Below are 14860 nucleotides of genomic sequence, written 5' to 3'. Positions count from 1 at the left end.
CCAAGTGAAACACAGATGGCAAAGTACAGCCTCAAGAGTGAATGATCATCATCACATGCCAGTCTGTCATCAAACCTTGTGATTTTGCTCCAAAAGCATTTCCTTGAATTTCTAAACTTCTGGAAGCAAGCAACTGCATGGAAACCTCATTGGTAATTTTGAAACAAGACAGTATTTGTCACTGCTGATGACAGAGAAAAGCTAGCAGGCATGAGCTGTGTATGCCCCAGAAGGTCACTGACTGGAAAAAGCCCAGAGCTCATCTCAACTGTGCCTCTACAGGTTCTGTATTTTCTAAAAATAAAAACATTAGATCAAATTTTGGGAGGAGGCCTTGATCTGGAATTTTAAAGCAAATCCTGAACAATGCTGCTAATGCAGCAGCCCTCCTGTCCCCAGAACTCCTTGTTTTGGATTCCCATCAGCAATCTCAGCTTTGCTTCCTCTGAACTTAAGCCCAAATACATACATTTGCCTCAAGGCAAGGGAGGAAGCCTGTGGCTTCCCATCAGTTATCAAGAGCTCAGGAAGGCCCTCCCAGATGATAGGCAGCAGATCCTGTCAGGAAAACCTCCTGAGAGATAACCCTCAAGTCTCAAGTCCACAGAGACATGTTCCTGGAATATTTCCCGACTCCTTCCCTCTGACTGGAATCATTGAGCTTTTTCTCATGTTTATGGATCCACCTTCTGCAGCCATACATGCCAGAATGCTGCCCAATGAAGGGAATTATTTCTGTGGTTGCCCTTCCCATGGATATTAACTTCTAGTTGTGCTTCTGAGGCTTTCCTACCATACAGCAATCTCCAGTTCCCCTGGCAGCAGAGTCCCTAGGAACCTCTTATGTCAAGAACTCCCTTGCAGTATGAAGAGCTCAAAACCAATCTGAGATCCAACTCCATCTCTCCTGTGAGCACCAGCTTTACTGATATTATCCAGCAGAACAGAGATCAGCTTTGCTGTTCCTTATGCTTCCATTCACACAGAGCAGACAGGAGATTTCCCGTTTTTCATGGAGCAAAACAGAGAAGACAAACAATATGGATGAACAAACAAGGTGCTGACTCTAGAGTACTCTGCCTCTAAAGATCAGCAGTGCCATTGATGGGGTCAGCCATCTGACTGGATCTTAAATGGGGACTCCAGATGAAAGCTGGGCTTTTGAAAGGAGCCAGTTGAAGCCAGGCACATGGGTCTCACAGAACAGACAGCTCCTGCCTTTTGGTTCCACTAAATCCCACGGTTAGCCTTCCCTGAGACACAGCCTCAGAAAATGGAATGGGAAGATGCCTGAGCAAGAAATACAAATGTGGACTCCTTCCTGTGAGTTATAATTATGCCACAAACCTCTACCACGTATCTGAGCCACTCTAACTGTATCAAAAAGACCAATAGGCAGTAGAGCACAAGCCACTAAATTGAAATTCTCCAACCTTCTATTTCATCTGTATTTTCAGGCATCAGACACTGTCGGGCCATTAAATGTCATGGTGGTGGAGGAAGACACCATTATTCATACATTATTCTATTTCCCTTCTCTTTCCTTCATCAATGTGGCTCCACTTCTCAATGGAAATGAAGAGTGGGAGAGGTGGATGGATGTCTGCCATTCCTCCCTGTTGGCATGTTTAATTCCTTGCAGACCTCTAAGACAAGACACTTACTGTGGAATCCCCCCTATCCTACTGGGACACTTGATAAGCTTTAGGCAGCTTTCCAGTAAGACCTTCCCCTTTTTATAAGGAAAAATGCTTGTGTCAGCAGCAACAGGCAGGAAGAAAGAGGAAGAAAACAGCTGAGTGGAAAAGTATTAAAAAAAATATTTCCCTTCTAATTTGAGTGACAGAACTGATGAAGCAGTCATTTTCTGGAGACTTTTGCTTCTTAGGAAAGCAGAAGAGGGAATCAAGGGACATAAATGCAACAATTTGGATACTCAAATTCTGGAAAGGATGAAAGACAGACAGAAGTTGGAGTCAGAAGTGGCTCCTGGGACACAGTCTCATGGAAAACAATGATGCACTGCTCCCTTGGGCTCATCTTTGACTGCTGTTTCTAAGCACAAAGCAACTGGAAAGGAAGAAGCAAGAGGGAATATCTGTGCCTGTGATGCAGCAGGGCTGCCTGGTGACAGTCACTGTTCTGATCAGGTGATGTTGTGAGCCTGGACTGGGTCACAGTTTGTGTACAAAGGAACAGGAAAGGAGGACAGATGCTCTCAAATATCTCCAAAATGAAAAGTTTTTAAAGATGCTTGTGCAAGAGCAACCACTGCTCTCTGCATTCAGCTGAGACACATAAAAGCTTCTGGATGCTGCAATGTTTCCTTCCCTCCTCTCTGAACAGATGTCCCTGACTTTTCAAGTGCTCATTTCTTGTATTCCACCTCAAGAGAATAAGCTGGGAAGTATTTTGTAAGGGCTAGTTTCATTCCCCTCATTTTCACTCTTTATCTTTTCCTCCCAAACCATAACACAAATTCTTCTGCATGGCAAAAATCTCAAGGAAGAAAGAAAAACATATTTGGACGTCAGTGTTCAGCTCCAACAATCCTGGGAGCCAGTTCTGGAAATAGCCATTATCTAATGAATCACCAAGTTTCCAGTGCATTTGTCCTTTATAAAACAGAGCTGTAGACACATGCTTGAGTCATTATAGTCATGTACCTCCCCAAGCAGTTCTCAATAACATTTAAGCTGAACAGAGCAGCAGCTCCTGGACACACAAACTCTTCACACTTGTTCAAGGAAGACACTGTAGCATGAGGATGAACAGAGATCACAAAACATGAGATTTACTGTTGCCTTGGGTTTCCCAGCATCTCTGCTGCAGAGCACTGGAAACACGGGGATGCTGAGACCACTCTCCTCTTTTCCCACCTTCCTCCATTCCTCCTCCAGCACAGCCTGGGACTGGCCTCCTCTCAGCAGAAAAACTTCCGTGGTTCTCACATGTGCTGCATCTTCCCCAGCCCATAGCAAGAAGTATAAAAACCCAAATCAGACTAACGAAGTCACTGTCATGTTTGAGCCATTAAAGCTGAGCCCTGAGGTAACATCACTGAAAAACAGGTAGTCCACTCTCTTCTCTCTCAATGGCCTCTGTGAACCAAGGAAAGCCTCCTGTGGAATCATAGCACTTTTATTCCAATCAGATCCAATGGGTTTTCTAAACTGCCAGAGAAAGCTTCATTTAGATCCTTATTTTTCCTTATCTCCCATTATAACCTTGCAAATGGTTCTTCGCTTTCTCCATAAAGAGGGAAAAACTCTAAAAGGGAGTTATTCCTGGATTAAATCAACTGCTCCAGAGGTGATTCAAAACATTTAACTTCACTGTAAGTGGGTACTCACTACCTTATAATGTAACTGTTTCATGCCAAGCCAGACTCCTCAGTGATTACAGAGATCAACAGAGTACAGAGACCTACATTTTCACTTACAGCAGCTGAAGACACAAGCCCATGCCTCTGAACACAATCTGAAACCCATCTGCCTGGAACCCACATCTCCAGACAGATGAAATCCACCCCTAGAAAAACTTCATGTTTGTGCTCAAGTCACTGTAATGATCCCACAACCCTTCCTAGCATTCATTTATAGCCCTTTCACAAAAGAGTCTATACAGAAGCTTCTACCCAAAGGTCTGACACTGAAGCATGGTTCCAGTCCTCTGGCTTTTTCTAAATCAAGTCCTTAAGACTCACAGGTCTGTCCACTCCCCACAAAGGCCTTACTGTGTCCTTCAAGACAAGACAACCCTATACAGGGTGTTTCCCTTCCCCAGGGAATTTCCAAATGCCCCCCACAACTCCAGGCTTAGCAGGCCAGCTCACTCCCCCAACAGCAGGACACAAGGAAAGGGATGGCAGGAGACAGTATAATGTGAATTAGTGTGAATTCCAGCCCACAGGAACTGGGCTGCCTCACCATGGAGTATAGAGAACAGATCTACAAAGGTATCACACATTCTCCTAGGTACTGCTGCTAAACACAAGAACAGAGATGAAGGAACCAAAAGAAGATTGAAATAAAATGGAAAGTATTCAACAATCCTTACTGAGGAGCTTTTGGGAAATATACTTGAAACAAACTGTTGCAAAGGGACAAATTGATGAGACTGTAAAAAAATTTTTAAAGTAAATTTGTCCTGGGAAACTTATAGATCTGTCCTGATGGATACAAAGTTCCTGTCCTACATACTGAAACTAGCAGAAGACACAGATGCTGAATGTTTCCCTCTGATGGTGCTTCTTTCAAGTTCAATGCCAAACATAGACATGAATTTAATCTGATTTAAAACTCAAACAGCTCCCTTCAACCTTATTATTTAGTTCCTCAGTTTGGACTACAGAAGATACCTTACAGCCCTACAGTTTTTACTGATTTTATTCTGCACCTAACTAAATGTAAATGAAAAAAATGAGTTGTGGAGAGGACTATTTCCTAACATGCTACCATCCAAATATGAAGAACTGTTCAATGAACATTTAAACAAAGACCCGCAGACTTACCTTCTGACTCTGGCAGTCAGCTGTGGGAGTGAAGCATGCTGCTAAGAAGAGAAACAGCAATCCAGGAGGATGCATTTTCATGCTTTTACAGGCAGGACCCTTTACACAAAAGGGGTGGCGAGAGAGGCTGCAATTTCTGTAAGATAACACCGCCTACTAAGAATCAGATCCAAGACAAACCAGAGGTTAAAAGTAAACAGGGAGAGAGCATTTTTGCACTGTGCTTTTTGGCTGCAAAGCCTTCAGAAATGGATCTGCTACTTCTAGCGTTAGTTCTGAATCAACATAGCCTTTTTCTTTCCATTCTTTTTTTAAATGCACAGGCAGAGCTCCTTAGTAAAAGGTTTACTCAAAACAGGAACATCTACGGATTTCCTTTTACATATCAGTTCAAAACAGAAGGAAGGAAATCCTTAGTTTTCAGCTAATTGGAATGAAAAGAGGTTAACTGTATGCTTAACAGAAGGCAAATCCAATGGACAAACTTAAATACTATAAATTCATGAAGAGTAAGTTAATTTCCTTTTGCCACTGGTGTGAATATGTCCATAACACCTCAAAATGAAGGTAGAGATGAGCACTGCCTATCCCAAAGTATTGCAAGAACAAAACAATGCAAGTGACAGGCTGTGCTTCAGAGCAGGAATGGAGCACATTGCATCAATCAATCAATCAATCAATCAATCAAGCACTTTGGGCAGGCTTAGATATTTTTATTTTAAATAGTTGACTTTCTCAGCAAGAAAAGCTGATGCTATGGCAGCAATGGCAAAATTTATAATTTCCAAACACTCTGCTGACAGCTTGATGAATCCAAGGAGCACTTTCATAGCACTCAGAAAAGTAAAGTCCCAAAACAGGATTAAAAAAAATACACACTAACCTGAGGTACAGTCTGCAATTTATATTCTCCTTTTGAATTTTACAAAGAATTGATTATTGACAGATTTTCCATGTTCTTTGTCTCCCTGCACTGCCAAGAGAGCCCAATATCCTGAGCAGTCTAAGGACTGCTTCTGTTAGCAACAAATCTCACTAAGCAATGAGGCACCTTCATATTTTCAAGCCATTGATAGCACATGGAGGTGCTAAATGAAACCAGGACAGGGAGCCACTCTTGTGCTTACATAAATAATGAGAACATTAATACTTTTTTGCCCCTGCATCCCCACAAAGACACACATGCTGTAACATACGAGGTGTAGAGGAACCGCTGTACTTACTGGTGCCGTTAGCTGTGCTTTACTTCTGCCTTCATCCTACAGGGAAAGGCAGCATGATGAACAGCCAGCCCTGCTATATATCCTGCACTAACAGGAAGCAGATAAGGCACACAGCCATCCACTGCAACCCATGTGAGAAGTGCCAGCCCACAGCTCAGCCCACTTGTCCTGCCACAGGACAACTGCAGCCCTGGGACCATCACTGCCCAACCGGTGCCACCCTGTCAAGGTCAGGGGGCTCACACTGCTCTGGAAACCATTTGGTACCCTGAAGGTCTTCAAAATGAGGCAGAGGCATCATGGCTCAGCCAGCTCTGGTGGGATGGGAAAGTCACAAACGGGCAGTGGGGACACTCTTGTAGAGAATGGAAATTGTACAGTGTCTTCTTGGCCTGCAGTCATGGCCCTGAGCTGGCCATGGAAACACAAGAATGAGGCTGCTCCTCTGCTCCATGCAGCCCCAGGAGGATGGGGAAGATTGTTGGGTTTTCCAAGAGCTAGCTGTATGACACAGGGATTAAGTTGCCAGCATCCTCACATAGCTGATAAATTTTTAAGGCGAAAATAGCTCACCCTGGGGCACTTGAAGGTGCATTGGCTTCTTTAATGGGTCTTCAGACAGTTTTCTAAATGACTCAGCACTGAAGATGGTACAGGGCAAGAAAAGACACACAAAGACTGATTCCAGGGCTTTCCACTGCTGCTTATCATCACTGTATCTGACCTACTGCAGGAAAACCAGGAAGGGAGAGAAATGCTTGGTGAAATTCCTGTCTGAATTAAATAAATCAGATTCACAGCAACATCAAAAGGTTCACAGCCAGCTTCCTTATCTGACCTCACCTCAAATAAAGACTGGCAATACAACAGCAATACACAGGCTAAAAATGCAAACAGTGAGTAGTGCCATTGTACAGCAGCAGAGCATAAACTGAAAAATCAAAAGGTCATCTGTCATTAGACCCTGCTTTCCTGACCAAGCAGCCTAAGCAGTGAGTGTTTCAGCCACTGCCTATGAGCTGCTCTGAGAGAATGGAAACTTTGCTGTCCACTGCTGCTGGAGCTGGAACACCAAAATCTGCAACAACTTTGGATCTTCATGATTCTGGAAATTGGTAAGAAGGTGAACTGACCACCTCTAAATTAACAGGTGGCCAAGAGCCATGTTCAGTGCACAGAAGCCAAGGTGCTCTCAGCAGCAGTTCCAGCTGGCAGTCTCATCAAAGATGGCAACACCAACAGAGAAACAGCAATGGAAGCAAAATGAGCCAAACAAATCCAAATTACTGCTCCACTCACAGCTTCTGTTCTCTTTCATAAATGGACTCCTCTTAGGCAGATAAATGTATTTTCTCATGGATGACATCTATAAAAACTGTATTAGTAGCAAAATGCATTGGATCAATTTTTTGATTCCACTGTTTAGTCTAATGCTCTTCAAAACTGTCAACAAATAGAAACCCCAGTTCCCTCACTCATTTCAATTAGACCTGCTCATGCACAGAGGCATCTCTACAAAGTATTTCAAACCCCAAAATCTTGTAAAGTAAGATCCTGATATCTGCCAGAGATCAAAAGAGAAAATGTAGGCAAAACTTGTAAAGATCTGATTTGATTCTGGCAGAATACACAAACGGTCCTGTGCAGGCAGGGTAGGAGGATTTTGTTCACATCATAGTCACTGTTTGATTGAAATAGGATTGTGCAAATCCAATTTTAAAACATATAGTAGGAGTTGTCAACTGTCTGCCAGTGTGTTTATCTGTGAGGTTTCACACATGAACATTTATTTATTTTGGAAAGCATAGAGATTGACTTATCTGTCAAGTGTCTCTTGCCCACATAACAGAAGGTGGCTGGTTTAGCAGAAGTCACAGATGTGGGTCTCAGAAACATCTTCAAATTCTGGCCCTGACTTCTTCAAGATTACTGCTACAAAACACTTAAAATTTACCTGGTGGGCTCAGTCTCCCCCATCATCAGCAGACTGTTGGCAGCAGGAACGGTCAGGATTTTTCTCTCTCAGAGAAAAATTCCCTCTCTTTTTATTTATGCATCTATGACAAGCTGGCTCATCTAAAGCAACTTTTGTAAGACCTTGAATTTTTATTGTGTACATATTAACATTTAAAGTGGAGAATTTGCTGGCAAAAATTACTCAACCTGTTTCACAGGAAAAGAAACTAAATCCCCATCTGGATAGAGGCAAAGGATAAGGCTACAAACCCTCCCAGACTCCCTTCCTGCCTGTGCCACACACTGTGTTTTAAAATGCTGGGTCACCAGCTCTGCTCTGTGAAGTGTGTGCAGCTCTGACTAGATTGGGCAATTTCCTGCTATTGAAATCTTTTGTTTAGAAACTACAGAGCCAAGGCAAATGATTTGCCATCCAGTCCACCTTGCCACACAGCCTCTGTGGAAACTGACCATTTGGTTACATCCACAGAGAGAAAAGGACTCCTGTTCTGCAGTTCTGGCAAAGCTGGGAAAGGACATGAAGTCCCTTTGCTCTGAATTGTAGGGGTGTAAGAAGGCTGTGAGTCTGAAAAGGATTAAACAGGCCAAGCCAATAGTGCTTGTGTGTAGGAAGGGGGCCAGCCATAACTTACCCAACATACCCTCAGGGTCCTGGTGAAGATGCAAGGACACAATCCTAATTTTCCTTTCCTCTTGGCAAGTTGGAAGGAACAGGAATTTTAAGGTTTGCTCATAAAAGAAAAAAAACCTGCAAGGATTGCACAGAGGAGTCTGTTTATCCTTCTCTTTCTCACACAGACACAGTAGTCTAATTCCAAGGACTGCCTGAGCACAATGTTGTGGCACAATTCAGAAAGAAATTGTCCTGGTTGCTCACAGCCTCTTACTCCAAAACCTCTATGGGCAGCAGTCCCAATGTCAGTAGATAAGTGCTTTAAGTCTGGACTATCACTTTCTCTTGACTCTGAGTTCCTTTACACGCTCTGCTGCAGTGAAAACCAGCAACATTTTCCCATCTCTTGGTTTTAGTTTTGTACCTTTCCCATTTATTAAGCAGCACTCTGGGGTTGTACTTGGAAAGTCAGACTCTAAATTCCCCACTGATATCCAATATTAATTAGAATTCTGGGTAGAACTGTTAGTTTCAAGAGCTGAACTATTGAAACTCAGTACCTGCTGACAGGAGCACGATAGCAGAGGCACTGAGCTCTCCCATGAAGTGCTGCTGATTCTTCAGGTCCTGTTGTCTCTGTGGGATAGAAAGGGCCTACAATGTGCTTGACCCAACAGTTTGCCAAGGATAGCACTGAATGTCTGCCTGAGAACAGATGAAGATGGGAGTCAGAATCCTGCTAGCTCTGCATTTTCAGCAACTTCAGACATGCTAGGGGTTCTTGTCATCCCCTCTCAGAGACCCTGAAAACTGAAGCACAAGGGTTTGGTGCCCACCTCATCTACTCTGGCTACTGCTCTTCATGCACTTATTCAGGTAGATTTTTCCAGTGTTGGCCAGTCTTTTTTTACTGCTTTCTGGATCTAATGAATTTCCCATCCTCCCTTTTTCACATCAAATTTTAGCTTTCCAAGTTACTAAATGCCCTTAATTATCAGGTGGACATCAAGCAACAGAAGCTTGTAGTCTGCTCTGAGCCACAACTTCCTATTTTTCCTCACGTGGCTGCTTTCTGCCTAAGATTTGGTATTCTTGAAGATTAGTACTGCAGAAGGAAACTTTCTGATCAGAATGCAAGATGCAGCAGCACTCTGTGTTACACCAATTAAAAGACCCCACCTCATTATCAGGGCTGATAAGAATAAGAAGGTGAGCCAGAGGGGCTGATGGAAATACCTGACTGTGCAGTACATCCACAGCCAGGCAGAGCAGAGCTCTGTAAAGCAGCACAGGAATGGACACAGGACAGACAGGATGCAGGTCACACTGTCATTTCTTCTTGCAGAAAAAACAGTGTAGCCCAGGTCAGCACCTCATTCACTTGCCTTCCTAATGAGGCTCATTTACAAATTTTTAATTGTAATACAAGGGAAGTTTTAAAACCTTTGGGCAGATCCTTGGCAGATGACACTGAAAAAAAATAATTGTCTGGGTCGTCCTAGGGTAGCAAAAATTGACATCAGCTGCAAAGCCAGAACACAGACGTTTGAGAGTTCAGGAGATACTTTCCTGACAAAGGTCCCTCCACCTGTCTCTGTGTGTTTCTGGTCATAACTTCAGCTACTCAGACATTGTCTTAATGTTGAACAAGGGTTGGAAGCTGGAAAGAATTTGAGGACAAAGGGTTACTCAAGAGGAATATGCCTGCAGGGCTTTGTAGTGCTCTTGCAAAAAGAAAGGCAGAAATCAAGACTTCCTACGTGACCTCAGCTGTTGACAGTGACTTCATTCTGCAGAGCTTTCTGTAGAAACTAAATGTGCAAAGTTCTGGGAAATCTTTATGAACTGAAGCAATCAGTTTAGTTTCAAGATAAATGACTGTACATTTTCAAGAAAACCTCACTTAAATTCCTGTATTTAAGAACAAAAGGCTACTTTAAAATTTGACAATAAAGACAACAAGCTGGCACTGAAAAATGACAGTTTATGAAAATTTTCAGGTTAATATTGCACTTAAATGAACAGAAATGTACACCCACGAAGCACTGACTCCAGCAGGTTCTAACACAGAGCATCTCTCCTCTGGAAACTGGCTGGGAGAGTTTCAGCTGTTCAGGCTGGAAAAAAGCAGGTCCAGGGTCCATATCAGTATTTAAAGGGTTTCTTTACTGAGGGACTTTTTACCATGGCAGACAGTGATACAACCATGGGGAATGTTTTTTAATTAAAAAAAAAAGATATTTAGATTAGATGTAAGGAAAAAATTCTTTACTCAGAGGCCATGGCACAGGTGGCCCAGAGATGCTGTGGATGCTCCATCCCTGGAAGTGTCCAAGGCCAGGCTGGATGGGGCCCATGGAAAATAGATCAAGTGGGTGGCATCCCTGCCCATGGAAGGGGGGTTGGAATGAGATGATCTTGAAAGTCCATTGCAACAGAAACCATTCTGTGATTCTATGAAAGCAGCAAGGAATCAGATATCTGGTAGCAGGAGAGAGGCAGATTTCTTGTTTGGGGTGTGGTTGAGCTGTCATTTCTAATATTTTTCCAGGTAAAAATGGAAAAAGAGGTGATGTATCAGAGGAAAAAGCTTAATATAGCCCATGCTCTACTTAGCAGAGAATAAAAGATGATTTATTGAAAAATGCCCTGAAAATAAAAAATTCTGATAGCACCACAGGTAAGATAGTTAATGGAAGAATCAAAATACACTGCAGTATGTACTGAACATTTAATTAATCTTGAAATGTGATCAATGCTTACCATGATATCAAGGAGGAATTGCAGCTATTTCCTGGATTAATAATCTGATCCAAAGGGACAGATTCTATGTTTTAAACAGGTGTGAACTAAAAAGAATTTTAAGTTTAACCAGAGATGTTTTTTCTGTGATAAAATACAAAAAAGAGGCCTTATCTGCTCAAAGTATGTAACAAGCAGGAGTTTATCCCTGCTTACTCTAAGATTCTCTGATACCCACTACTGTATTAAAATACCTTTAAACAGTTGGATTTTACAGAAGATGCTTAAAACAGAACTCATGTCTGTCTCAAGCACAGGGCACCTCCCAGAACAGCCCTTATTTACAAGAAGAAGCAGGGCTGACTTATCCAGAAGCAATGACAAGTATAATCCTCATATGAGAGACAGATCTGTCCATGCTGGCTCAAACCCCAGGCAGTTCCAGAGGACTTCTTACAGATTCTCTTTGTAGTCACTTATAAATTCTCTTACAAATTACCCATTCATCTGGTAAGTTCTCAAATGCTTTTGAAAATCAGACTGTTTAAAGCTGCCACAGGCTCCTCAAGTGTTACCTTGGACAATTATTAATAAGTGATTAACAGAGCTCCATCAGCAAGAACTAGTGAAGACCTAAGATTTCTTTTAATTACTTTATTCCTAGGATGTTTAATTTAGAAATTAGCTTTTCCTACCCAGTTAAGATTAAATGAAGATCAGCAACATTGAGATTTCAGAGAATAGAAGAGCTCTAAAGTACAGGAAAATTAAGTTTTCTCCAAGAGCCTGCAGTACCTACCTTAACTGCTCAGTTCAGTCTAAGCTTAAGGAGTTAGGCTTCCTCTGTCAAACTGAGAGCAGAGCTGCACCCCAGTTATGCTCCTCATCTCTGCTTGCTTTGGGAACTCCACTGCATCCTGCAATACAATTTGACTTTGGCTGCCTTTGTCATTTGTCATCCTTGCACTGACTGCAACATTCCTGGCTTCTGAAATCCAAAAAGCATAGGAAAAGCTCTGCAACAGCATGGAAAAATACTCAGTGAAACCACCAAATTCCTAACAGCACCATGGACTCGCCATTCTTGGAGAAAACTCATAACTTGTTTGGACCAGGCCCTGAGCAACCTGTTTGAAGATTGCCCTGTTTAAAGCTTGACTGCTGGATGTCCCAAGGTCTCTTCCAACCCAGATTTCTCTATGGGTTTAAGGGGCACCAGTTTTAAGCAGCATCAGCTGCCACATAAGTATCAAAACTCTTCTTCCCTTCTTAATCCCATTGGATATAGAACCTTCTTTTTCAGTGTCAATATCTGTCTTCATAATAGCAAGTAGGGATTTTACTGTCATGGGGCATGCTAAAACTTGTTGGGCACAGTAACCGTCAAGTTAAACACGACAGCTTAGAAAGAAAATCCCTCATATCTAATAGATAAGCAAAAGTACTTGAAATAAATCCTCAAATTGTGTTTAGAGGCTGCAGATCCTCAGTTTCCATGATTCAGATGTATTTCTGGACTAACAATCTTATGGTAGTAGAATGAACTATTTTCTTCTTTCATCTTGCTGCACATTTCATACTTTACAATGCACTCTAGGAACAGAATGTGTGCTGCTGAACTGCCAAATGGTATCCTGGAAACACAAGATATAAACTTGAATAAAGACAAGGCCAAAAGAAAACTGTCAAATTACACTTTATTTGTATTGACAAGATAGGCAAAAGAAAGACTTTGTGTTCAGAGATACAAATCCATTATTTGCTGACAAAATGCTGATATACCCATACTGGGTATTTCCACTTTCAAGACAATACTGAGGGGATCTTCACCAAGCAATTCTTTTATCCTTGGATAAGGAAAATAAATGCCTGTGAAAATAGTTTCATATGAAAATTTGTTACCTGCTTGTGGCTCAAAGTTTACTGTTAAGTTAATGATTGGCAGCAAATAATTACACTTGGCCTCAAAGAAAAACAGATGTAAAACTGTAAGATCATTAAATAATAAGCATTAGCAGCATACCCAAAATACTTCTTGTACAAAGAACATTGCACTTGAACATACACAAGCATTTACCCTTATTTACACATGAGAATTTGTATAGAACAGCAAGACTGATATATACAGAAAAATAGTGGAAACCTTAACAGCCCCAGACGACAGAATATCTAGTGTTGACTCCTTAAATGTTCCATACAGTTTCCCAGGATGTGGTTTTTTTTCACTATATACTATTGCATAAAAATAGCCTGTACAAGAAGGTCAGTCCCCAGTTAACACTTCAGAATATTTCTATGTATTTCTACTCCACGTTCACTGCACCAGGGAGCAAAGGAGTCCAGGTCAGCTCCTCATCAAAACAAAGAGAACTTGACAGGTGCTATCTACTTACCCACTGTGCTTTACCTTGTAATACACACTGAAGTCACTTGGCTGTGCAGTAACTACCCAGTGAGTTCCAAAGGCAATTCCCTACCACACAGGATCTCCCACTGTCTTGCAAGCAATGAAATTAATTTCTCCCTGCTTTCTGCACTTGGGATAAAAATGTACCACTGGATCTCTCTGCTCCTGCTGCCCTCCTGTTTGAAATTTCCTTTTGGGACACTATCAGTTTCTCCAAAGTGATCCAGTGTTAAATTCTGCATCAGGTCCTGATTCTGAACATCATCAAACACAAAGGTAAGGGCCTGTGGATATGTCTGATACCCCATGAGTACTCTATCTAAATCCCGGATTCGTCTTCCATCTGCAAGCTGATACTTGTCTCTCTTTGGCGGCTCCTTAGCAAATTCAGGTAGTGGGTAACTGATATAATCTTCATCAAAGAGGAACAAATCAGAGCTGGTCAATATCAGTGTTTTAGGTTGAAGTGAACTAGTGTTCTGAGCAGATCCTTCAAAGTGATTTACTTGAAATGCCAACACATACAGAAGGATGTTGAGGGATGGAAGATTGGTCAAACCATCCATCTTCTCTGCCACTAGAAAAGCAAGGTCCCCAATTTCCTCTTCATTTGGATAAATAAATTTTACTCTGCTAGAGTGAATCAGTTCATAATTCTCCATTTTTCCTGCAAGAAACATACATTGTTATATCTCTATTTAGTGCTATACAACACTTCCTTCATGTACTAGGATAAACAACAACCCTTGACAGCTGTCTGCAGCTGGAAGAATTTAAGTTTTGTATCTACTGATACTTGCTTTTGCTTATAAACAATATTGGAATAATTTTATTTGGATTGCAGGTCTCTGCCAGAGTTCTTCTTGCATTACCAATATACTTTTCTACAAATTTCTAACCATGTAAGTCCAGGGTGAACACAAGAAGCCATCACTAACTTCACTTGTGCAAGACCCTTACATACATTTAACAATCCTACTCACATAAGGCACATCTAAGATAATTAAAGTCAGGGAGTTTAGTTGAAGCATCAAATAGGAAATGACTGCTCATAAATGTCCCTCAAAAGAGTTTTTAATCAGTACAGTTTAGGTGAAGCCTTAAGTATGATGCCTAAATAAGTCATGAAATGTAGAAAAGACCACTCACCTGTGTTTTTACTCCCAAATTCAGAGTAGAAGTCCTTATCTACTGGTTCAGGTGAAGGAGTGCGTGCAAGCAGTGACAGGACTGCCATAAGCTGCTGTATGAAGGTGTGAGTGTTGTAACTGTCTCTTGTCAGGCAGGTGACAATGTGATCTGCAGAGTGCCCTGAGGAGAATACAGAACATAATTCACTCACTGTGGCATTACCATTTCTTGAACCAACATGCAACTGCCATCAG

General features: G+C 41.8%; 2 protein-coding genes across 2 annotated transcripts in view; both read right to left on the bottom strand.

Moving 5' to 3' along the window:
* STAB1 (stabilin 1) overlaps positions 1-5770 on the bottom strand; it is a 52275-nt gene extending 46505 nt beyond the window's left edge. Inside the window, exons 1-2 of the mRNA XM_053953807.1 lie at positions 5737-5770; positions 4514-4649 (exon numbers count right to left, since the gene is read on the bottom strand). Of these exons, the coding sequence (XP_053809782.1) occupies positions 4514-4594 (81 nt within the window). The 5' untranslated portion in view covers positions 4595-4649; positions 5737-5770. The remainder of the gene's footprint in view (positions 1-4513; positions 4650-5736) is intronic.
* Positions 5771-12748: 6978 nt separating this feature from the next.
* The window catches only part of NISCH (nischarin), a 29483-nt gene continuing 27371 nt past the window's right edge, over positions 12749-14860 (bottom strand). The window contains exons 20-21 of the mRNA XM_053953818.1: positions 14625-14786; positions 12749-14142 (exon numbers count right to left, since the gene is read on the bottom strand). Coding sequence (XP_053809793.1) covers positions 13514-14142; positions 14625-14786 — 791 coding nt within the window. The 3' untranslated portion in view covers positions 12749-13513. The remainder of the gene's footprint in view (positions 14143-14624; positions 14787-14860) is intronic.

Source organism: Vidua chalybeata, chromosome 12, assembly GCF_026979565.1.
Source record: "Vidua chalybeata isolate OUT-0048 chromosome 12, bVidCha1 merged haplotype, whole genome shotgun sequence".
Lineage (NCBI taxonomy): Eukaryota > Metazoa > Chordata > Aves > Passeriformes > Viduidae > Vidua > Vidua chalybeata.
Note: the sequence above shows the minus strand (reverse complement) of the source record. Positions and strands in the feature narration are given on the sequence as shown.